At 39.3% G+C, this 23,083-nt stretch overlaps 1 protein-coding gene across 1 annotated transcript; it reads right to left on the reverse strand.

Annotated features, from left to right (window-relative positions):
* Positions 1-11,366: 11,366 nt before the first annotated feature.
* Positions 11,367-23,083, reverse strand: s100z (S100 calcium binding protein Z). Its single transcript, XM_052019879.1, has 2 exons — positions 22,938-23,083; positions 11,367-11,574 (listed from the first exon to the last, which is right to left on the reverse strand). The coding sequence occupies exons 1-2, from the start codon at positions 23,076-23,078 to the stop codon at positions 11,410-11,412; spliced, it is 306 nt and encodes a 101-aa protein (XP_051875839.1). The 5' UTR covers positions 23,079-23,083; the 3' UTR covers positions 11,367-11,409.

The raw sequence follows: 23,083 nt of genomic DNA on the forward strand, positions 1-23,083 counted from the left end.
CTTTCTTTCTGTCTCGGTGTGTTAGCGGCTAGCAGTCAGTGACGAGAACTGGAGAACATGATTGAAGTCCCCCTTTTATACTGCGTTGGAAGCTGTCTGTAATGCACGTCGTGGGTAGAAGTCGCTGATAGCAATCGAGTCACCAGACTACCCTATCTGTTTTCCCTAAGTTACGTGAATGTGACGGTGGCAGAACACGGGCTCACATTGTCATTAAGACAGAAACATCAGCCCAGATATTCACTTTAGATGCTTTGTGACACTTGAAGCGATTAACCAAGCAGTGCGCTTCCATCATAGTGTCCTGAAACCTCTCGGGTAAAACAAACACAACTGAAAGCTCACCTTAAGGAATAACCAGAAATATTGCACTTTATAACTTCCAGCACTTCTCTGAGCTTTATAACTTTTGTTTAAAAATAATCTTGCTAAACATTGGGGCTGCTTCCTGCACACATGCTGAGCTCATCAATTTCATCAACTTTGCCTCCAACTTTCACCCTACCCTCAAATTGACTTGGTCCATCTCTGACACCTCTCTTCCCTTTCTGGGTCTCCCTGTCTCCATCTCTGGAGACAGATTAACCACCGACATCTTTTACAAACTTCCTGACTCCAGCAGTTACCTCGACTACACCTCTTCCCACCCTGTCACTTGCAAGGATGCCACCCCCTTCTCCCAGTTCCTCCTCCTCTGCTGCATCTGTTCCCTTGATGAGGCTTTCTACTCCAACATATCTGAGATGTCCTCCTTTTTCAGTAAACGGAGTTTCCCTTTCACCACCATCAATGCAGCCCTCCCCCCATATCTCCTCCATTTCCCGCATGTCCGCTCTCACCCCATCCCCCCACCCCTGACATAACTGGGACAGGGTTCCCCTTGTCCTCACCTCCCACCCCATGAACCTCTGCATCCAACACATCATTCTGCACCACTTCCACCACTTCCAACGGGATCCCACCCACAAGACGCATCTTCCCCTTCCCCTCCCTCCGCTTTCCATAGGGATCGCTCTCTCCACAACTCCCTTGTCCACTCATCCCTCCCCACTGATGACCCTCCCGGCACTTATGCCTGCAACCCTAGACAGTCCTTCCAGATGAGGTAGCGCTTCATCCATGAACCTGAGGGTGTCATTTATTGCATCCAGTGCTCCCTGTGCAGCCTCTACTACATCGGTGAGACCCAACGCAGATTGGGGGATTGCTTCGTTGAACACATTTGCTCTGTGCACCACAAAAGCAAGGATATCCCGGTGGCAAGTCACTTCAATTCCACATCCCGCTCCCATACTGACATGTCTATCCATGGCCTCCTCTACTGCCGCGTTGAGGCCAGATGCAGGTTGGAGGAACAACATCCCATATTCCGTCTTAGTAGTCTCCAACCTGATGGCCTCAACATCGATTTCTCTAACTTCCAGTAAGCCCTCCCTCTTCTCTTTTTCTCTCTCTCCTTTGTTTTCCCTCATTCCTGTGGCCCCCCCTCTCCCCCTTCTCTTTCCCCTTCCCCACCCTCATGACCTGCCCATCTATTCCCCACCTCCTTCCCTTTATTCCATGGTCCACTGCCCTCTGCTACTGGATTCCTTCTTCTTCAGCCCTTTGCCTCTTCTACCCATCACCTCTCAGCTTCTTACTTCGACCCCCTCCCCCACCCCCACCCTCCTACCTTCCCCCTATCACCTGGACTCACCTATCACCTGCCTGCATATGCTCCTCCCTCTCTCCCGACCTTCTTGTTCTGGCTTCTGCCCTCTTCCTTTCCAGCCCTGACGAAGGGTCTCGACCCAAAACGTTGACTGTTTATTTCCCTCCACAGATGCTGCCTGACCTGCTGATTTCCTCCAGCATTTGGTGTGTATTGCTCCAGATTCCAGCATCTGCAGAATCCCTTGTGTTAAACTTTTCTCTTAATTTTATATGAACATTTAAAACAAAAGCAGAACACTGTGGATGTTGGAATTATGAAATAGTGTGGAAGTAACTACTCAATGGTTCAAGCAGCATCTGCGGAGGGAGAAACAAAATCAGCATTTAGGTCATTGACCCTTCAGTTGAACTGGGAACAGCTTGGGATAAAACAAGAATTACCGTATAGTAAGTGGGGAGGGAGGAGAAGAGAACAAATGGGATGGGGCAGAAAGCAGAAGAGAGGAAACGACACAGGGAGTGGAGTTCGTGGTGAATAAAGGTGGTAACAGTAAAGAAACAAAAGGTTGGTCTGGAGGAGATGCAAATGCAGAAAATTTGCCAAAGGAATGCAGGGTATCTGAAATAAAAAGGGTGGAAATGATGATTATCAGAAATAATCAAACATAATATTGAATCCAAAAGTCTGCATTGAAACCGGTTGGAATATTAGGTGCTGTTGCATGTGTTTAAGTTGAGCTTCATTGAACTTGTGTACAGGGTCAAGGGTGGAGCTATCAGATGTGGATAGGACAGAGAATTAAAGTGATGGGTGACTGGAAGTCCATGTCACATCTGCAGGCTGAATGGCTCTGCAAAGCCTTCAGCCAGTCTACGTTCAGTGTCCTCTGTGTGGAGGAGACCAAGGGTAAATTTCCGCTTCAGGTGGAAAGAATGCTTTAAGGCCCTGGATGGTAGCAAGGGAGAAAGTAAAAGGCCAGTTGTTCATCTCCTGACATACCATGGGAAGGAGTTATTGGTAGAGATGGGAAAGTGACCTACGGCACCCAAATGGAACAGTTCCTTTGGAATGGTGAAGGATGAAGTGAGGGGAAGATACACCTGTGCTGGCATGTCATTAGAGGTGTCACGTATAGCAGGCATCCGTTGAATATGAAGTTTGGAGGTGTGGAAATTCAGGACAGAAGGAATCCTATTCTGATTCTGGGAGTGAGGAGAAGGATGAGCGTAGAAATATGGGGAACGGATATGGTTAAGGGCTCTGTTGATTATGATGGAGGAGAATCCACAGCTGCGGAAGAAGGAAAACACATCCAACACCCTGGGTAAGAAAGATGGCACCATCAGAAAAGATGTGATGGAGTCAGAGATACTGAGCAGGTAAGGTAGTGTCTGTGGAGAAATAGAGTTAACGTTTCAGGTAAATGACGTGTCATCAGGAAGAGAAAAAGTTAGAAACCTAACAAGTTTATGGTTGCAGGGGAGGAGCAGTGGAGAGAACCAATGGAATGTTTGTGATAAGATGGCAAACCAAAAGAGACTGAGTGACACAAATGGTGTTGGTGCAGGCAGAGGGAGTGTGGCCAAGTGCTGTCAATCACAGCTGATCTCTTTGGAGAGGTAAGTGAAAGAACAGAGCAAAATTGCTAGATCTTTGAAATACAAAACACGTAAAGTGCTAGAAATATAAAATAAAGTGAAATGCTGGAAATGCTCAGCAGGACAGGTAGCACGTGGGGAGAGAAAAACAGAGTTAACTTTATGCATTGATAACCTTTCATTAGAACCGATCAGTTCTGATTCAAACAGGAAAGGCTAATTATTTGAAATTGTTGAAATAAGTGTTGAGTCCAAGGGATTGCAACATGAAAACTGAGGTGCAATTCCTTGAGCTTATATTGGCTTTGATGGAACAGTGCAGGAGGCTAAAAAGAGAGTGTTCAGAGTGGGAGTGGAATTGAGAACCAAAGTTACAGGCAACTAGAAGCTTAGGGTTATCTTTGTGGACCGAGCAGAGGTTACCTAATCTGCTTCTCGTTTCCCTAATTTAGAGTCGACTACATCATGAGCACCATCTGCAATATACTGAATTGGAAATGCAATCCAGGTGACAATGGGAGTCTAAGAGCTTGTAAAGGATATTGGTCACTAGCCTATCTGCTGAAATGGAGATAGAGGAGTTGAGAAAAGGGAGGAAAGAGTTGAGATTGTATGTGTAAAGATGAGGATAGTCATGACATTTTTATTTCAGGGCAATATCAGGAAGCAGCACTGCTGGACAGACTGATATACCAGACAGGGAGGTGCTGGAGAGGAATTTGAATGGAACTAAGAAGAAAATGTTCCACATATCCGGAAGCTTAGACCAATGCAGGTTCCCATAGCAAGTTTCCAAGTAAATAAATTCAAAGAACTTCAAAACATAAAAGCAAAGTACTGGGATGAATGAAATCCAAAATAAAAACTGAAGATTCTAGAAATGCTCAGCATGTCACAGAACATTTGTAGAAAAAAAACCTAACATTTCAGGTCAATGAACTTCCATCAGCAGCTGTTAAATGTGAGAACAGGTGGAGGAGGGTGATGAAAGTGCTGGTTGGACTGTTCAAGGAAGAAGTGAAAGTAGCCCTCAAGTGCTCCTGTCCATGCATCTTAAAATTTGCTTTATCTCTAAATATTTCCAGTTCTGATGAAAGTTTGTTGACCTGCAATATTAACTCTGTTTTCTCTCCACAGAGGTTGCCCGATCTGCTGAGTGTTCTCAGCATGTTCTGTTTTATTTCAGATTTCCAGCATGTGCTATATTTTGCTTTTAGAGCAAAACTTTACTGTATTTGGTATTTGCTATCAGTTGGGGGTGTTTAGTAACAAGGAAATAAGTCTTTAAAAATTAACGTGCTAAGAAATGTACATATATCTTGACTTCCGCAATCTGACAATACATTCCTTACCACAACTAAATTAATGACAAAGTAATTTGATCTAAACAAAAGAAGCAGCCAACAAAAACATGCTTAAGTAGAAGTGATTAGACTTCTGAAATTATGGAAAACCTTATGTTGACCATTATACTGAACACAGAGTATTGAGCTGAATCTTACGCATGCTCAACATTTTATTTGTGAAGGTATTCCTAGATTTTGGAATCATGTATAATTAGAACATAGGATGAGAATGATGCATTACAATTAAATCTGGGACTCAATTAGGACATACATTTGAGTTGAAAGGGGTGATTTCCTGGGTTGGATTTGTCAGCTGGATGCTTTGCCTGCTTAAATTCCTTATCGCAAACTATATGTGATTATTTTTTTGAACTTTTAACGTAACCATTGGAAGCCTGTGGCTGTGTTGCTTGAATAAATCCATTAACTTGGCAGGAAAACTTCCCCTATGAATCTACCTAGTGCTTAATGCCTAATAGGGGTTAAGTTGCGGTAGACTTTGCCTTGGAGAAATGAATACATTGATCTGATTTAAGAAATTTTATTCCTTTTGGGTAACTGCAAACTATATTTTCTGCATCTGTGTTTGTGGAAGAACTGTGCCACCAGGTGCAGTACTATTACAATTGAACAGTGTAAATCCAAAAGGGCTATACTGTTTCTAATTCAGTTGATGATCTGTACTGAGAAATTTGGTTTCTGCCAGGCATTTTGGGAGACTTAATAACCAATCATGACACAACTGTTACGGTAAAAGCAAAAGGTGCATTGGAGGGATGGCTTGGAGCTCACAACCTTGCCTCTCTGGTTCCATTCTCAGCTGGTATAGATATTTATACATATCTGGGACAATCTGTTCCAGTTCACATATCATCCAGGGCCCAATCCAGTGGAGCATGTGATTGGTTGCTTCTTCCCTGATTGTCCCCCACAGCAAACACATGTGGGGAGCCCTTTCCTTAGCCTCAGTCCTGTGAACTGTGATGTCCAGACCTTATTATACATTGGCCAAGCCTCTGTTATTCCTGTTCCTATGGCAATGGCCAGCTCTTGTGTCGGCTGAGAGGCCATTCATGCCACTGGAGATGTCTCATTCATCTGTCATCTCCCTGCAGTTTGTTTTGCTTTTTCCAGCCTGTGTTGTCTCTCTCTCCTACTTCCCAATGTTTTGCTGTTGCTGCTAAGAGCTTGGGCCTTAATAAAGAATGAAGCAGACAGGTACCTCAGTGGATGTATTGTCCTTTATTTGATGTGGCTGTCCTTCCTGTACTAGCCTGTACAAGCTTGTCTGATTTCAGCTTTAGAAAGCATGAAATGTACTAGCAGAATACGCAAAATAATCTTCACCTTTGACAACCCATGCTGATGTTGCTTCTCTACAGAACGCCCCACTACATAGGGATGCAATTTCTGAGCTGCATGTAAATGCTCTATGCTATGGAGGAAGCCAAACAAAATAAACAAGAGTTCCTGCTTCTGATCATCATCCCATTGCATTTGAACATCATCCCATGATCTTCTGATCATCATCCCATTGATCACCATCCCGTTGCATTTATTGAAAAGTGGGAATGTTTGATGTGAAACTGATCATCAAAGAATCATCTGAATGATCATTCATAAGGTGATGCCTTGGTCTTGGCTGCAAACAGTAGGTGCAGCTAGAGAAATTGCAGATCAACTATTGGTGATTTGCTAGCATTTATGGATACTCACAGTCAGCACTAGTCTAGTGGATCTTCGTTACACCCCCACTATGGCAAGTACATACTTTTTAGGTAAGGAGAGCCAAACTGGACACAATAATCCACACATAACCTCGCCAAGTATGTACATTTTTTGATCGAACAATTCTAGACAGCATGCAGATGAATTTCTGATGTGTATTCTTGATGGGTCAGATTCTCTGCTGGGAGTGTGAGGCCAGAAAGGCAATCTTCTGTTGTTTTATAATTTACTTCACTAAAAGGACCTTTATTAAAATTTAAATGCCACAGATAAAGTATTTCAAGATTTGGTTCCAACTTTCCATATATTATATAAAATGATTATAATAAGGTGAAACTTTAAGTTCACAGAATATAACTTACAATGTTGTTTTGCTAACGACCTTGGATTTGAACCAATAAAGGAGAATGACTTATATTTATAATCCTATACATCCAACCATAGCTACTCATCTACAATGTCCCTACAACTCATCAAATTTTAGCAGCCTATAGTTTAACTCACGTTTGTTTATCAATAGAATATGACTAAAAGCAGGACTAATAGCAACTAATCCTTATCTCCCTTGAAAATTGATTTAAATCTGAAAGATGCCTAATAATGTCCTGGTTGATATTATGATGCCTATTCACTGTGTCATTATTTTCAAGTACTCGTGAAGGTAAAGCAGATTCGATGGTTGTCTCAGGAAGTAAAATGATGCATATACAGGTTTGATTTAGTGTTGCGAAGTAAGAAAAATTAAAATATTGCCTTGAGGACAAATACTGATGTGCTTGGTGGCATATATTGCTTCTAACCTTTCAAAATCTCACCACCACAGACATTGCTGAATACCAATAAATAAATCATTGAAAGGAGTAATTATAGCAAATGCTATTGCAGAGTTCCCAGTTTGTCTAGAAGTGGATTCTGAAGAAGGGACCTAGATAGATTAACTAACAAGGACCTATTTCCCTTATCTAAGGAGTCAAGAAAGGAGGTATAGATTTAAAGTCATTGGTAGAACAATTAGAGGGGAGATGAGGAAATGTTTTTTCCATCCAGAGGATGGTGACAGTCTGAAAGTCACTGGCTGAAAGGCTGGTGGAGGCCGAAATACACATCACATTTAAATAGTACTTGACATGTATTTTAAAATTGTGAACATGAAAACCTAGTTTAGGTATTGATGGGATTGCTGAATGAACAGACAGAATACAATGAAATGTTAGTGCATTTTCCCAGTGATCATACTATCTGGTTGAAAGCACATCAAAATTTAACAGCACGTTAATATTCCAATGGGAGTCAAAAATATTTTCATGAATTTAAACATGACCTGGTCAAAAATATATTGTCAAACATGTGGTTTGATTAGTCTTACAGACAGTTCTCTGCTTGATGACTGGAAGACAGAGAATACGGTTATATATTCACATATACATCAATGAGTTTCATGGATATTAATTCAAATTTTTTAAAAATTGGACTAAATTTGATGTTTTGCAAGCAAGTTGGTTGTACTGGGATGTACCTTATACAAAATGGAAACTTGTAGATGTTATATTTGTTTATAAATTCTTGAAGTTTCTGCTTTCATCGGAAATTGCAGCACTACATTTCTTAAGTGAAACCATCAACAACGAAAACAGTTCTGCATTTATATTGCACATTTAACTTAGTAAACCATGTTCATTTCTGAATAAGTTTTCCAGATGTGTCCAGGGTTTTGTGTGGGTCTTGCAGTGTTTTCATATTGCAATCAGCTCTAAGTTTAAAGTTTAACATTGAAAGGTGCCAGGCATGAAACTGGAACTTGTTGCACCCTTTCTTGAGGATAGAAAGGCAGACAAACCTAGGGTTGCAGTAGCTTGAGCTTTCCTCCAGGCTCTTCCATAATAAGTTTTCAATTTATCTTACAGCATCCACACATGGTATCTGCAAGGTTTTATTGAGCAAGACAACCATGGAGGATTTCTATGTTAAAAGATGCTGCATCTTTAACTCTTCCAGTTGTTTGAGTGAGACCCAGTTTATGATTAGTATGACACCATCAACAGCTGTTGCAGACTTTTTGTTTGTTGAGAAAGGTATGGGTCATCCCTGGTGGAATAAATACCACAATGGACAAGCATGTCACCAAGATCTTTCTGGTAGGCAGAGAGCTACTATCAAAGCATAGAATGAATTAGATTTTATCCAATGGAAGAAAATATTTGCTATGCTCACCTTGTCTAATTCGAATTCAATAATCCATTTTCAATACATTGAAAGATACTTAGTATTTGCCATTGAACTTAGCAAGAATCTCTTGAAAGACTTAAGATGAAATGTTTCTAATTTGGTTTAAATAATATAATATGTTTTAGTGAAGTGTACCAGGCTTTCTACTCTAGCCTTACGTTCCCAGATTATTCCTGTTTTTGTTGTGTTTAATACTGTGGTAACTTTAAAAATATTCTTTACCATGATATGCATGCTTCTTTGAACTTTGTCCTTTAGATGTTTCCTGTGGCTAATTATAAAATTAATGAGTAAGGTGACTCACTGCTAATAACATTGAAAGATGCTCTTGGCAGACGATGAATCAGCTCTTTTATTTAAATATGACATTCTTTATTGATGGCCCAAATGAATTACAGGCATGCAGGTATAATTATTTGGTACTTTGTTTACTTACAAATGACTCTTAGAACGGCATGCCTGAGAAGTAACTAGGCTTTTAACAGTTGCATCACAGGCCAATTGGAACCAACGCACAGACATAAGTGGACTCCATTGTACAAGAGATGTATATTATTCATCATCAATGCTGCCTAAAAATGCCTGATGGGTGTTTTGATGATCAAACAAAGGGTCAAAAATATTATTCATATGAACATTTAACACTCTGCTGACGTAACTAGCTTGAATCATAGAATTAATTGGTTTGCATTAGAAGTCATTCAGCAAGAACAATTTTACTGTTTAAATTATGGTTAGAGTTAAATATAGTTTGTTACTTAACTATAATGCCATAGACTTGTTTCCAGGCACATAAGAAACCAACCAAATTTGAGTGCATATCCTTTCTAAAGTAAAATATACTTCTTGCACTTAACACAAACGTTTTGCTATCCTTTCTCTGTTGCTAATTTTAATTTAGCACCTACTGCTGGTTGTCAATATTGGCTAGTTTTTCCAAACCTCACTGGTGCCATGAAGCTGAACTATTAAGCACCTTATAGTAGAGGCATTTATCATGGCCTCTTACATAACCATTATGCACCAAGTATTTTGATTTCCTCTACATGACTTGGTACTTCCACCTTTTAGAGTTAGAATTCTAACTATTAATTGTAGGAGCTCCATGAGTCAATTCAGAATAAAGTAACTGCCATCTCTGATTAAGTATTCCAATCAATTTAAAACTTGATTCAAAGGACTTATTTCAGGATTGCCAATTACATCTAGTGAGAAGCCTGAAAGCCACTTTAAGGGCTTTTATTGCTTACTTAGTGTTACATTTACTTCTAATTCAAAAGATTAAAAATTCAATTCCTGCACCAGCAATTAAGTATACTGACATAGCAGTGCAGTACTGATCATACATTATATTCTTAGGGTTATTATTTGTCAGATAAAATATTACACTGAGTCTCCACTTAAGTCAGCTATTTACTGGTGTTATTTATTCAAGAGACAGAGGCTCTTCAGCCACCATGGACAGTATTGTTCAGTCTGTTTACACTGAGGAAAAACAGACTAACTGTTCATTCATTTCATCACTTAAGGTGTTATATGATCAATTTTATAAACGTCAATCATTGACTGGGGATATTACCTACCAGAAGAGACAACAGAGTACAATTTGTAAGTTTGTGTATACATGTATGTGTGGGCTTAGGTCCTGGTTTAACCTCATACGATTAAAGTCAGTTTACTTAATGGAATGGTTCATTCCCAGGATATTTGATCTGTCAGGGAGCAATGCAACTGACATCATGGTTTAAATGTTTGCTGGAGTGGCAAGATATGCAAGATTCATACCTTGGTAATTCTGAGATAAGGAATGGGACAATGGAATGTCAGAATGAAAAGACTTGGAATTTGTCACCAGGAGGGAAATAAATCTATTCTGATGATCTTGTGCACAATAACAGTTGTCATGCTATAACTAATGATTAATGACAGAGTTCATGAGAAGCTCAAGCCTTTCTGAATAAGCTATAGAGAGGGTCAAAATTAGAAAGAAACAGGAACAGGTTACAGGTTTACCTGGAGAAAGGAAGCAAGGCAGTGTTGCTTAATCCTGTGAGTATCTACTACTTAAAAATATGGTGTATAACTGGACTCAGTCTAGTACAAATAAAATGAAAGCCTTACAAACTAGATCTGGTGTCAAAATTCAAACTGTGTTACTGCCTATAATTCACAATGCATATGCTAGCTTGTAATTATGCTTATACTATGCTTCCATAAATATTGGCTTAATGTATGTATTTAACTCCATAACTCTACAAACCATTTAACTTTTCCCCTTAATGTAGAAGATGAAAAACTACTTCAACTTTAATTTTAATAATTTAATTGGAATCTACACTGGGTCAGGAGCTGGAACCAATTCTACTACATTCTACACACACAGGATCAATCTTTATTGCTGACTGCGGTATGAGTTATCGTCCTTTGATCTCAGTTTGTTTGAATGGTGGAGCAGGTACAAGGGGAAAAATAGCCTATTCCTGAATCTTTCTGTTATTTTTCTTGTGTAGGTAAACTGAAAACTGCTTTGAAAGCTGCTGACTCATTCTGGCCACTGCAATATCTTGCAAAACAGGTCAGATTGTGCATCATAGTGGCAGTGTGGGAAAACAGTAATATGCATGAATCTTAACAAAGTGAGTTCTTTGACAAAATACTGGTGAGAAATAATTTTTTAAAAAGCATTTGAATATCTTGTAGACATTTTATTGCATTCCAAGCAAATTATATATGCTTACTTACAAAACACACAAACATAGAAGTTTACAGCAATTCTATATCATAGGAAAAGTGACAGGCTAATTTATTATTTTTAGCATGGAATTCACTAAGGTGCCTGTTTAATATATTTTGAGTTCTATTTGGTGTTTGATTTTTTTCTAAGTGTCTCCTGAAAGAAATCATTGCAGGCAACAGTTAGAGCAGCAACTAAAATAACAAATTCATTGAAATCCACCTCATTGTCTCTATTGGAATCAAGATCTTTCATGATATTGTCCACTAGTGATGGGTCCTTCTGAGCCTGAAAAGAATGGAGAAAGCCGATTAGACATTTAGCTAAATAGACATTACATTGTTAAAATACCACTGAATAGAATTGTCAATTATGCAGAAATTATCCAATGACCTTTATCCCAGAAAATATAGCTGATTATTTAAAAATTGATCATAACAGCAGAGAAAGTAAAATAAATAAAATTTATGAAAACCTGCCCATAAATTTCAATTGTAGGGCAATGGTAGTCACTGCCCTTAAACTTATATATCATTAAATGTCACAAATATATTCAGAGGTAGGACAATAAAGGAATTAATGTTTTATTTAGCTCTACGCAACATGGAAATTAAAGCCCATATCAGAATGATAAAGCTATCATAATGGGCAAGGCAAACAAATTCAATTTTGAATAAATAATGGTTCTGGTTTTAAAAATGTTTCACTGAAATAATAGAACTATTTATTCACATGCATTCACCAGTCCCTCCATAACGCTGTGCTTCCATTACTGACATGTGCAAATATATCAATTGTGCTCTTAATTCACATATCAGCTCGTAAACACTTTGCAACAATTTAGTTTTCCCTGGGATTGAAAACTGTCAGTCCCAGATAGATTGCTTGAATATTGAAACTAAGTGTTAGCAGAAGCCATGGTGATTATTTTAACTTAAACCATCCAGCAAGCAAAGTTAGGATCAGGATCAAACCCCATTTTACGCTCAGCCCAACATTAACCAGAGGTTAACTTTCACTGGAGGGAAAAAGTCCTGTTTCTGTGTCCAATTGTTTGAGTTAAAATTAACACAATTTAGGTGTTACATTCTGCCATTGTGAGTTAGTTACAAAATGGCGCAGAATAATTTTCAGACCAGCTGGCAGGTTTGGAGAACTGCAGTTATAGGTTTGCTAATTTACTGATAATGTACATTGTACATTACAATGAAACTCATAAGTGCTGAGCTTAAACTGTTCTCATTTCCCTCAATTTTCTGGGCATTCCAGTCAGTTGAATTGTGTGAAAGTTTATTTCCTTCAGCTACAGACATTTCTGCTGATAATAAGCAGGCTGCTCTGGTCGTGAATACATTTGGTAGTTCTAACTTTTCTCTGATGGCTCTTCCCTAGGTGCCGGAATTAAGAATGAGTAGTAAAGAAGTTGATGAGGTTTTCCCGGCAAATGTTCCTACACTCTGCCACCTCGATTTATAATTTGAAATACTTTGCATTGGCCAGAATCTATCAGCAACTTTTAAGACAGATTTAGTTTAGTTACATAAGAAATCAAAAGAAATAGAGGCTGGAGAAGGGCCAAGGGCTCCCCCATTCAATAAGCTCAAGGTTAGTCTTTTATATCAGCCCACTTTCCTGCAATGGTCTCAGATACCCCCGCAAGGGTAAACATGAGCTCCACATAATCCACCCTGTCAAGTCCTTTAATGTTGTACATTTCACACATGTACTTTTGGGTCTTGGCCCGAAACGTTGACTGTTTATTTCCCTCCATGGATGGTGTCTAACCTGCCGAGTTCCTCCAGCACTTTTTGTGTATTGCTCCAGATTCCAGCATCTGCAGAATTTCTTGTGTCCACCTTTGGTGGATGTACCCTTACTAAAATGCAGCGACTGTGAGACAACTTGCACTACTGGGATATATAAGGAAAGATCAATTCATTCTTGAGGAGGCAAACGTTGAATTGTCCTACTCCTTGGCCCTGCTCAGAATAGCGGCAGTTAGCTTCCTCAGGAGCACATCTCTGATGAGTCATTTGCCTCAGCTAACCAAACCACACCATCCCCACAATCTGAGACACAGTTAGTTCCACGGAGAATTTCCAACCACTCCATCGCCGTATATCAAGAAGGGGTGCAAAGCAACAAAATCTCAGGCCCCGTGCTTTTGAACATTTTTAGAATTTTTTTTTGTAACGATTGCACTCCAGAAATTATTTTTTTTAATTCCAGTAAAATAAATCTTTTTTTTAAAGAACCTAATGAACTGAAACTAAATGTTGCTTCACCTGCTCAATTACTGTGGACATTAAACCCATTTTGCTCCAAACAAAATATGTCATTCTCTTGAAGTGGTTGGAAATTCTGGCTGCCATTGAACCCTGGAGCTGACTGTATTTCAGATGTTAGAATAACAGAATATTGTTATTTGAACAGATTAAGCCTTTATCTGCTATAATCACCAATGGAAATTTATAGTTTCATAGGTTAGAAAATGCTTGAAATGTGTAGTGTGTTGGTTAGCATCTAAAAATGGAAATGGCAGGATAATGTTTATGTTTGACCCTCAATTGCAACACCATGCTATTTTACTTTTTTGCTGATATTGACTCATCCTTATCTGCCTTTAATCTCCTCAAAAATAGAAGCTATTCATTTAAAGTAGTTACATTAGGCTGCTCTTAATTCATCTAATCCCACACTTACCTCTCGGCTGTCAGTGGGGTTAGAGATGGATACAGATGTAATAACGAGACTCTGCTATCTACAAGTATATTGTGTCACTGAATGCAATTATTGTAATGTAGTTCAGTCTGTAAATTAACATGTTGTATTTGAGTTTATTTCTTTGCATTTGAGTTCATTTCAAAGCATTTGAAAACTTCTGTCAGAAATTAACTGCTGCCTGAAAATCAGAATTACAATTAGTTATCCACTGTAGCCATTTGTTTCACATTTGAATTTCTGGGGGAGAAGGGGGGGTGGGGGCAGGAATTTTTAAATCCAAGCCCTGAGCCATTGAATCACACAACACAGAAACAGATCCTTCCACTCACTGAATCCACATTGACCATCAAACACCCATTTACACTAATCCTACACTAATTCCATTTTATTCTCTCTACATTCCTGCCAGCTCCCCCCAGATTCTATCACTCACCAATATGGTGGGAACAATTTACAGTGGCCAATTAATCTACCACCCCAAACTTCTTTGGGATGTGTGAGGACAGTGGAGCACCTGGGGGAAATCCATGTAGTCACAGGGAGAATGTGCAAACTCCACACAAATAACATAGGATGTCGGGATTGAACCCGATTGCTGGAGCTGAGAGGCAGCAGCTCAATTAGCTGCATCACCCTGCTGCCCTCATCCAGTCATACCATACGCCAGACAGTACACACTTACCAGTAAAGGGATAAGTAAACAACACCAGGCAGCTGGATAAATATGGAAATTGGGGTATTTCACTGGGAACAACAACTTATTTAAAGATTATATGGGTGAAGATCAGACCCCCTAATCTTCAGTATTAACAGGCCAGGTTTATATTGATTTGCTCTTTAAGGACTTTATCAGCTCTTTGACCTGAAGCTTTAACTCTATCGTTCAACAGATGCTGCCTGACCTGCTGCGTGTTTCCAGCATCTTCTGTTCTTGTTTCAGTTTTCTAGCACCTCCATATTTTTAGACTTTTTTTTGAAGCTCAGTCAGTTTCTACCTCTCTGGATTGATGGGCATCTGAATTGGCATATTTCCCATATATCTGGAACATACCTCCAGAATTCTTAGTGCTAAATTTCTGTTGATGTTATCCCAGTTTTCAGAAGACTGTTGGAAAACTGGAGGAACCCATGGAGAATTACCTCTCTCACTAATTATGCATTTCCCAGAGGATTTTGGCAATCTGCTGCCCTGACGAGATCTGGCACAGCAGAAGCTGATTCGCCTCTATAGGCATTCAGAACAATGGACTAATGCTTTACCTTCAGTTACAAAGTTTAAATTTACTACTTTGGCACTGTTGGCAAGGTCAGCATTTATTGCCTATCTCTACTTAAGAAGTGCTGGTGACCCATGTTCACCCACCATTACATTCCAGGTTGCAAAGCTACTCCTACAGTGACGTTCCATTGGAGGTCATATTAGCAGTAGCAGTGAAATATTTCCAAATACAAACTATTCAGCAGCAGCAAGTATATACCTGAAAACACTATGCAGTTGCCTACATGAATCACCTCAGCTTGAGCATCAGCAGTGTGTTAATACCTCTCTTGATAATGTGACCAAAGTCAGGAGCTCATCATGTGTTGAATCATGGATGGAAGCAAAGGTGAAACCACCCCACCTAACACTCACACACATGAACCAGCCATTTCATTTGTTAACTTCTCACTTGGATGATCAAACATCCAATGTTTCACAAAAACGGAATACTCTCACCTGAAACATGTCTTCAGCAAGTTATTAGCCGAAATACCAGAGAAATGTCATTAATGATTAAGGTTGGTTATTTATACTGTTTATCCCAGGATTCTGTTGGTATCCCTCTCAAGTTATGGCTAGAAATCAGAAGAACATCGCAGAGATTCAGGGCTGATATGTTAGATGCTGTTTAATTTATCCATGGTTGAGTGAATGTTTACAGCAATTAATTGCAGCTGTTTAATTGATATAGAAATCAATGTTACTTGTGCGCTACACTTTTTCTCCTGACCATGATTTTGCTGAATCATCCAATAATGCCAACCTACATGCATCATAATGAATACGGCATGTGTGGCTTAGTTTTATTTACAGATAGGGACTTTTTCCCATAAATTTACATGTTTAACCAATGCAAGGGCTAGTTGAAGACAGTCAAGACAGTTGAAGACAGTATTTAAATGGCAAGTTGCATCTGACTGATTTGAAAGGGATTTTTTAAAGTGGCTGAATGGATCTATAAAGGGAATGATGTACATAGGTTTTCAGAAATAACTCAATAAGACGGTGCACAAGAGATTCCTTTGTAATAGTAGAACATACAGAATGTAAGAAGTAGCAACACATAGAACAGAATAAAAATAAAGCACTATAGTAAATTGGTTATGCTAAGATCTGAGAAATGGTGAACACGAGGAGTCAGTATATTTGATCCTGGAAGGTTGGATGTAAGTTGTATGATATCAAAGTCTGTTCATGAAACAAAACTGGGGCATTTAGCAAACATACTGTGGCCTGCAATAGATTTCAAGAGAACAAAACCAACACCAAAAATCAAAAACCATCTGTATTGTTTTTTTTTTACTTTGCAGATATGTAACTGGTTAAAATGTGATAGTGAGCTGCATAATGGGATATTAAGGCATACAACAAAGGTAGATTTTTAAACAGCATTAAAGTGGGAAAGAATGGTTGAGCAACAGCCAGATTTAGGTAGGGAATTCCAGATCATAGGCAGAGTTGCTAATTATTAAACAATTAAAATTAGAGATGCACAGGAAGTCAAAACTAAAGGAAGTGCAGATTAGAGAGTTATAAGGATGGAATGGATGATGTGATAGGAAGGGTCTGGGCCATGGAAGGATTTGAAAAATGAAATCGGAATTTTAAGTGTGGTGTTTTCATTTATTACTTCATGGGATGTGAGTTCATCTGGCAAAGCCGAGAACTATTGCCCATCCCTAATGTCGTTTGAACCAAGTGGCCTCGTTAGAGGGTAATGAAGAGCCAAAGAGTCATATTTCTGTTTGTCTGAAAAACAGACAACATCAGGTCAGACTAGATAAGGAAAGCATATTTCCATCATTTAAGGATGTTAGTTAATTCACTGGGTTCAATGACAATCCAATATTTCCATGGTCCTCACTATTAATTATAGCTTTTCATTGAACTAAATTTCTCAGTTTCCACAGTGGGACTTGAATCATGTTTCCAGATCATTAGTCCAGCCTCTGGATCACTACTGCTGTACCATTATAACCATTCTATCTTATTCCACCAATAACTGCAAGCCATTGTAGGTCAGTGAGCACTAGGATGATAGATAAATGTGACATGGTGAGCTGGAAATAATAGACAGCAGATATTTGAATGGGCCTGTTCAAGGAGAGCAGAAGATGGGAGGGCAGCCACAGGTAGGTAACAAAATAGTAGAATGTACAGAGGAGAGTGTGTAAAAGTTAACTGGGATAAATTTGAGATCAGGCAATGTGGAGGAAAAACATGAAATAGATTTATCAAGGATTCCTGAGTTCACAGATTACAGCTTGAAGTCACAGTTTTGGACAAAATCGAGCTGTCTAGTAAAATAAACTCTGTGATGTAGAGTAAATGCTGCTTACAATGCAGTCTATTCTACATCAAGGAATCTAAATTAGACAAGATGGTCAATTGGCTGTGTATCACTTTTCTGTCCATAGTTCCTTGTTTCCTGTCAATTTACTTCACCGTTCCATTGCTGGTAGGAGCCTCTCAGTCCTTGGTCACCAACACCAATGAAGCTCAATGGAATCTTGACTTCTACGCTTCTCATCTTTCTACAAGGCACTATGCAGCTGCGCGGGCTTAAAGATTATTCATGACCTTCACCCGAGCTCCTATATTTTCTTCATGGTAAGTGCTGGTGGAGTAAAATCAGTGTACCAGTGGTTCTATGAGGGGCTAACTGTGCTTGTGACGAAGGTCTGTAACCATCACGCTCCGAGCCATAGTTGTCCACACTACTCTTGCCAACTTCCCTTTTCCTTCTACCAGACTTTTGGGCTACATTAAGTTTCTCCATTTCGCCAGATTGTCACACATCCCCTTTACAGCTAAACTAGCCAGCTAGAAATATTTACAAACTTTGAGTTTCATATATAATTTTTTGCTCACATTTCCATCATTGTACTTTCTTATAGTATTTTCACTCTGTCATTTAATTCTTTATCTTTTGCCCCTAATCACCTGGCAGCTTAATATAATATAAATGTAATCTCTTGATAAAGGATTTCACCTTAAAAATGATTCCTTGTTACTAGGCTACAATTGTTGTATCTGACCAAATTTCCAGCATCTTCATAAATGTTTCTTTTGTTTCCCAGAGCACAGAAATGACTTTCCTATCGGAATTGATCTGAAGCATAAATCATCATAACAGTTTTTCACCTGACCCATTTTATATTTTAAAAAATCAACAATCAAGAAAACAACAATTACTTTGGTTCTCTGCACCCCTGGACTTCAAGGAGCTCTGAGCAGCTGTGCTCAAGAGTGAAATCCTTCATTGAATAGGGAACCATTGCCCTTCCAGCCTCTGATGTTCACTGAATCCAAAAGCAGCTCCAGAAGTGACTTAGCTGGACTTCACATCTAGCCTCTCAGTTTTACTCCAGCCATGGCACATGTACAAGCGGTGACTCTACTGACTTGGTAGGGCTGCTGACCTTTATTCAAAAACTACATTTGTTATTTGTTTAGCAGTTAAGTATCCTTTAACTAAATTTATTTTCTACTTTTAATTATCTAATTTTAATTGAAATTTTTAAACTATTTTCCAATGTCTCTGAACATTAGGGTGATGCTGAAGGGCAGGATGTTAGGATCCACTGCCTGAGACCTATCAGCCAGTCATTGTCTGCTCAACCTTGCAGAAGGACTGTGGAGAGAAGATCTCCAGCATACCCCATCATACAGGTGTGGCTCAGGTGGGAGTGGCTGTGGGATGAGCACAGGGGCTTAGTGCACGTAGAGAGTTAGACTGTGCATGATCTGGCCCATTGTAATTTGCCTTCAGATGCAATATTGAACCCAATGTAAAAGACCACAATTATCAGTGGCCTTTACCTGGCTGGGATTCCATTGCTCTTGCAAATGTAGTAATTTCTCTTTTCATTGTGACCAATAGCTGCCTTGACATAAGATTCTACTTCTTATGGACTTCTGACTTACGTGTATTATAATTGATAGACTTTGTTAGGCAGGGTTTTGGATCCCAGTGGGACATATGGATTTAGTCAGTCATGATCTAATTCAATGCAGAACAGGCATGAGTGTCTGAATGACTACTCCTTATCCTGCTTTCCTGACCCCAATATCATTACTTCCTGGTTCCAAATAACCTTACAACCAAATGGTTGCAAGTAGTCCTGAACTCAGAGCCATAAAGTCATAGCTTTTATTTCTATTCCATCCTCCTCCCATTATCCCCTGCATCCTCCTCCTCTGGATGTCAATGATAAGGTTCATAGTTAGTGCATTAATAATATAGACAATCTATAACAATTTCCATGCTGTCCCTAGCAGTGAATTAGATGATGTTTAACAGTTTGCAGGTATAAGCCATTTAGAAAGTAACATCGAGTCACAGATTATTTTTAGTAAATAGCATAAGGAATTGCTCTGGCTTTCCCCATGATGGCCTTGCACTTTATATGTCTACCTGCACTGCACTTTCTCTGTAACTATAACACTATATTCTGCATTCTGTTTTTTATTTCCTTTTGTACTACTTCGATGTACTTAGGTATGGCATGATCTGTCAAAAGCTTTTCACTGTATTTTGGTACATGTGACAATAATAAACCAATTACCAACCAATTACTAACTACCAGTTACCAATTACCATGCTTCTTAAAGGTCCTTAGATCTGGCTGTGATGTACCAGCGAAATCTTGGAGATCGTCAGAGCAAAGGATAAACTGTATGGTTTGTGTAACTGTGGGTTCCTGAAAGCCTGGGTTATTTTACTGCAGCAATCTTTGCTCCCCTGAACCTCAGAGTTCACTGATATACAAAAAACTTCAGCATATGACACATGTTCAAATGGACCTGGGTACAGCAAAAATATCATGTGTAAGTCCTTGGGTTTGGAAATGGTCAAGGCGTTTAGGTCCTTGATTTAATTACGACATATTACAACTTAGTGATGAATCTAATTTAATTGCAAATTGTGCATTTTTTACTTTTATTTTGAAATGTTGGTTTCTGTGATGGAATAAATTAATTTTGATTGGCTCATCTGGTTCATCAACAGAATATAGTAACAAGCCTTTATATATTATTATAAGATGCTTGTGTGCTTAGAAAACAGTATCCCACTATGAATGTTTCCTTAGACTTTTTTTTAATGGGAAGCTTTTTAGAGAAAAATAGTGACAAATTTGCAGATATGATATCTTAAGTGTATTTGATATATCACAAAACTATTAAATCCATCAGCAATAAAAACATACCTTAGGGAGTCAAGCGCACTTTGATTGACAGTCATGCCACCATTGCAGTCATTCAATCAGCAATATTGACTAGCAATGTCACTTGCACTGCCTGTTTCATACACAAGACCTAATATGTTATAAGCATATTTTGTAAAGAGCATTTAGGTGCATAATACATGTTATCTAATATCTGTAGTATTCCTCTGGTGGTTAAACAATAATTTCTCTAAGCATTAACGTTCGAATGAAGCCCATTAATCACCAATGTTATTCAAACATGATGCTTGGTGCAGGAAATGGCATGCTGCTGCAGCAGAAAGTGCTCTTCAGAGGTCAGAGATAAAGGGCATTATTGAGAGTTCATGCTGCAATAGATTTCACTGTGCCCGACTCAGTGGTACTTGATGCCTACACAGGGAGCCTGTATTGGAAAATGCTTCATTCCCCCCGAAATTGACACCCACCTTCCTACCTTAAGCACAGAAAGCAATCCAAATGACAGATGTCAATAACTTCTTTTGGATTATGCACCAGTGTGATCCTTTTGGGGATAAATTTTGTAATTCTATCATTGAACCATCGAAAATTTTTTTGATACAGTAGGACGTGTTGGTCAAAAAAGAGCTACCCGACCTAATGTCACCTTCTGGCACTTGAGCCCCACCCTGCAAGTCATGGTTTTTCAAGAACACATACAAGCAATGTTTAACTATGATGACAAATTCTGCCTCTTACCACCCTTTCAGTTAGTGAATTCCAGACCTTTATCACCTTCTGGGTGAAAGATTTTCTCCTCAACTCCCTTCTAATCTTTCTACTACAAAGTTTAAATCTATGTCCCTGGAGTTACAAATCGACAGCGGTGATGCAGAACAAAAGAGGAAGAGGGTTCTGTGATCCATAAGAGTAGAGGGGGAGAGTTAACATTTGAGACTTGATAGTCTGAAATGTGAGGGGGTGCAAATAAGTCTGTTTTTTTTAAATTCTTTCCTATTTGTGACAAAGTCACTCCATGAAAATCTCCTCAGAGGCTGCCAGCTTGTGCCAGGCTGAGTCGTTATCCTCTGCATCATCCTCTGAAAATTACACAGAACTGTGTAGTATTTTGCAACACAGGAACATGCCACTTTTCCTTACAGATCCATACTTGACATTATGCTCTGTTTCTCGTTTTCTTCTACCTTCTTTCACTTCACTCCATCATCAAATCCTTCTGTTTCTTTCTCTAACTGTATTTACCTAGCTTTTTTCTTAAATGAATTCAGGCAATCATACTATGTAGTGGCAAGTTTCACCTCAAATCTCCCAGGTGTGGACTTAGAAAACAAACGCAGACCAGGACAGTTATTCTGCTGATGTTTCAGCTCAGCTGTTCCGGCAGCAAAGATTTACATTTTGCCTGTATCAGTATCCATTTGGCTTTGCAAGATAATGTCTAAATCTTTAGTAGTGGACCTCAGATTACTCTGTAACAAGGTCAGGTTGTTGAAGGTCTTTGTGCTGACTGAATTCAATGACATTTCTTGCTAATATAGCTGAAGGAATGATGAGGTTTCTATGTGGTGTGGCATCATGTTGAACACATTGCCCGAAAGTACAATGGGGGCAGATTCAGTGGCAACATGGAAAAGGGAATTGGTTGCATAATTAAAGAAAAGTAAGTATAGGGAAAGAGCAGGGGGAATGGAACTGAATGGGCAACTCTGTTAAAGAGCCGACACAACCATGATGGGTTGAAGGGCCTATATTCAAGGTTCTATGATACATTTTACTCATGGAATCATAGTTCGTCAAAGAATTGTTACAACGCGGGTCATTCACCCTATCAGGTCTGTGCCAGCTGCTAATAAAGTAACAAATCCGTCCCATTCCCTGCTCTTTCCCCACAGACTTGCAAATTATTAGTTTTACCTCGTGTCCATCCAGTTCCCTTTTGACAGTCCCGATTGATTCTGTTCCCACTGCCCCTACTGACAGTACGGTCACAACTACTCGCCGTGCAAAGAAGAGTACAGTCCTCAATCTGTCTTGTATCTTTCGTCCAAAATTTTAGATCTGTTCCTGATTGCAGGACCATGGCAACAGTTTCCCTTTCATTATCCTATCTAAATCCTGATGGGAGGTGAAATGTTTAAGGAAAAATCTTCAAAAGAGAGCAGATATTACTAATCATATCTAATTTCCTCAAGGTTGGACACAACTATTGGTTCTTAAGACTGCTCAACACAAGTAATTTTCCCCACAGGATAAAGCAGGGAAAAGTCGTGTACCGATGACAGAGAAGGTCAGAAAGGAGTAAGAAAAAGTGAATAAAAACATAAAATGATAGAAACACTCAGCAGATCAGGCAGCATCTGTGGAAGGAGGAACGGAATTAACGTTTCAGGTCGAAGGCTCTCCGCCAGAACGGAAGAGAAAGGCTGTGTCGCTCTGTGGAGTTCAATCCGCCCTTTCCGCTTCGCCGGCTTCCTTACCGCCAGGAAATGTTCCAGCTCATGCTGCAGAAGGTCCTTGAGTTCGCCCTTGTTGAGCTTGTACATGTCCCCCTCCTTGCCGGAGTAGTTGTGGAAGACTTGGATCAGCGTATCCATAGCACCTTCCAACTGGGATGGCATGGCGG

Source organism: Pristis pectinata, chromosome 7, assembly GCF_009764475.1.
Source record: "Pristis pectinata isolate sPriPec2 chromosome 7, sPriPec2.1.pri, whole genome shotgun sequence".
Taxonomy (NCBI): Eukaryota; Metazoa; Chordata; class Chondrichthyes; order Rhinopristiformes; family Pristidae; genus Pristis; species Pristis pectinata.

Bases quoted from the DNA above. Each gene is read 5' to 3' on its own strand.
- s100z (XM_052019879.1), bottom strand. From the start codon at position 23,078: ATGCCATCCCAGTTGGAAGGTGCTATGGATACGCTGATCCAAGTCTTC. The intron at 11,575-22,937 runs GTAAGGAAGCCG...CATTCTTTTCAG, and splicing joins AGCTGGAACATTTCCTGGCG to GCTCAGAAGGACCCATCACT.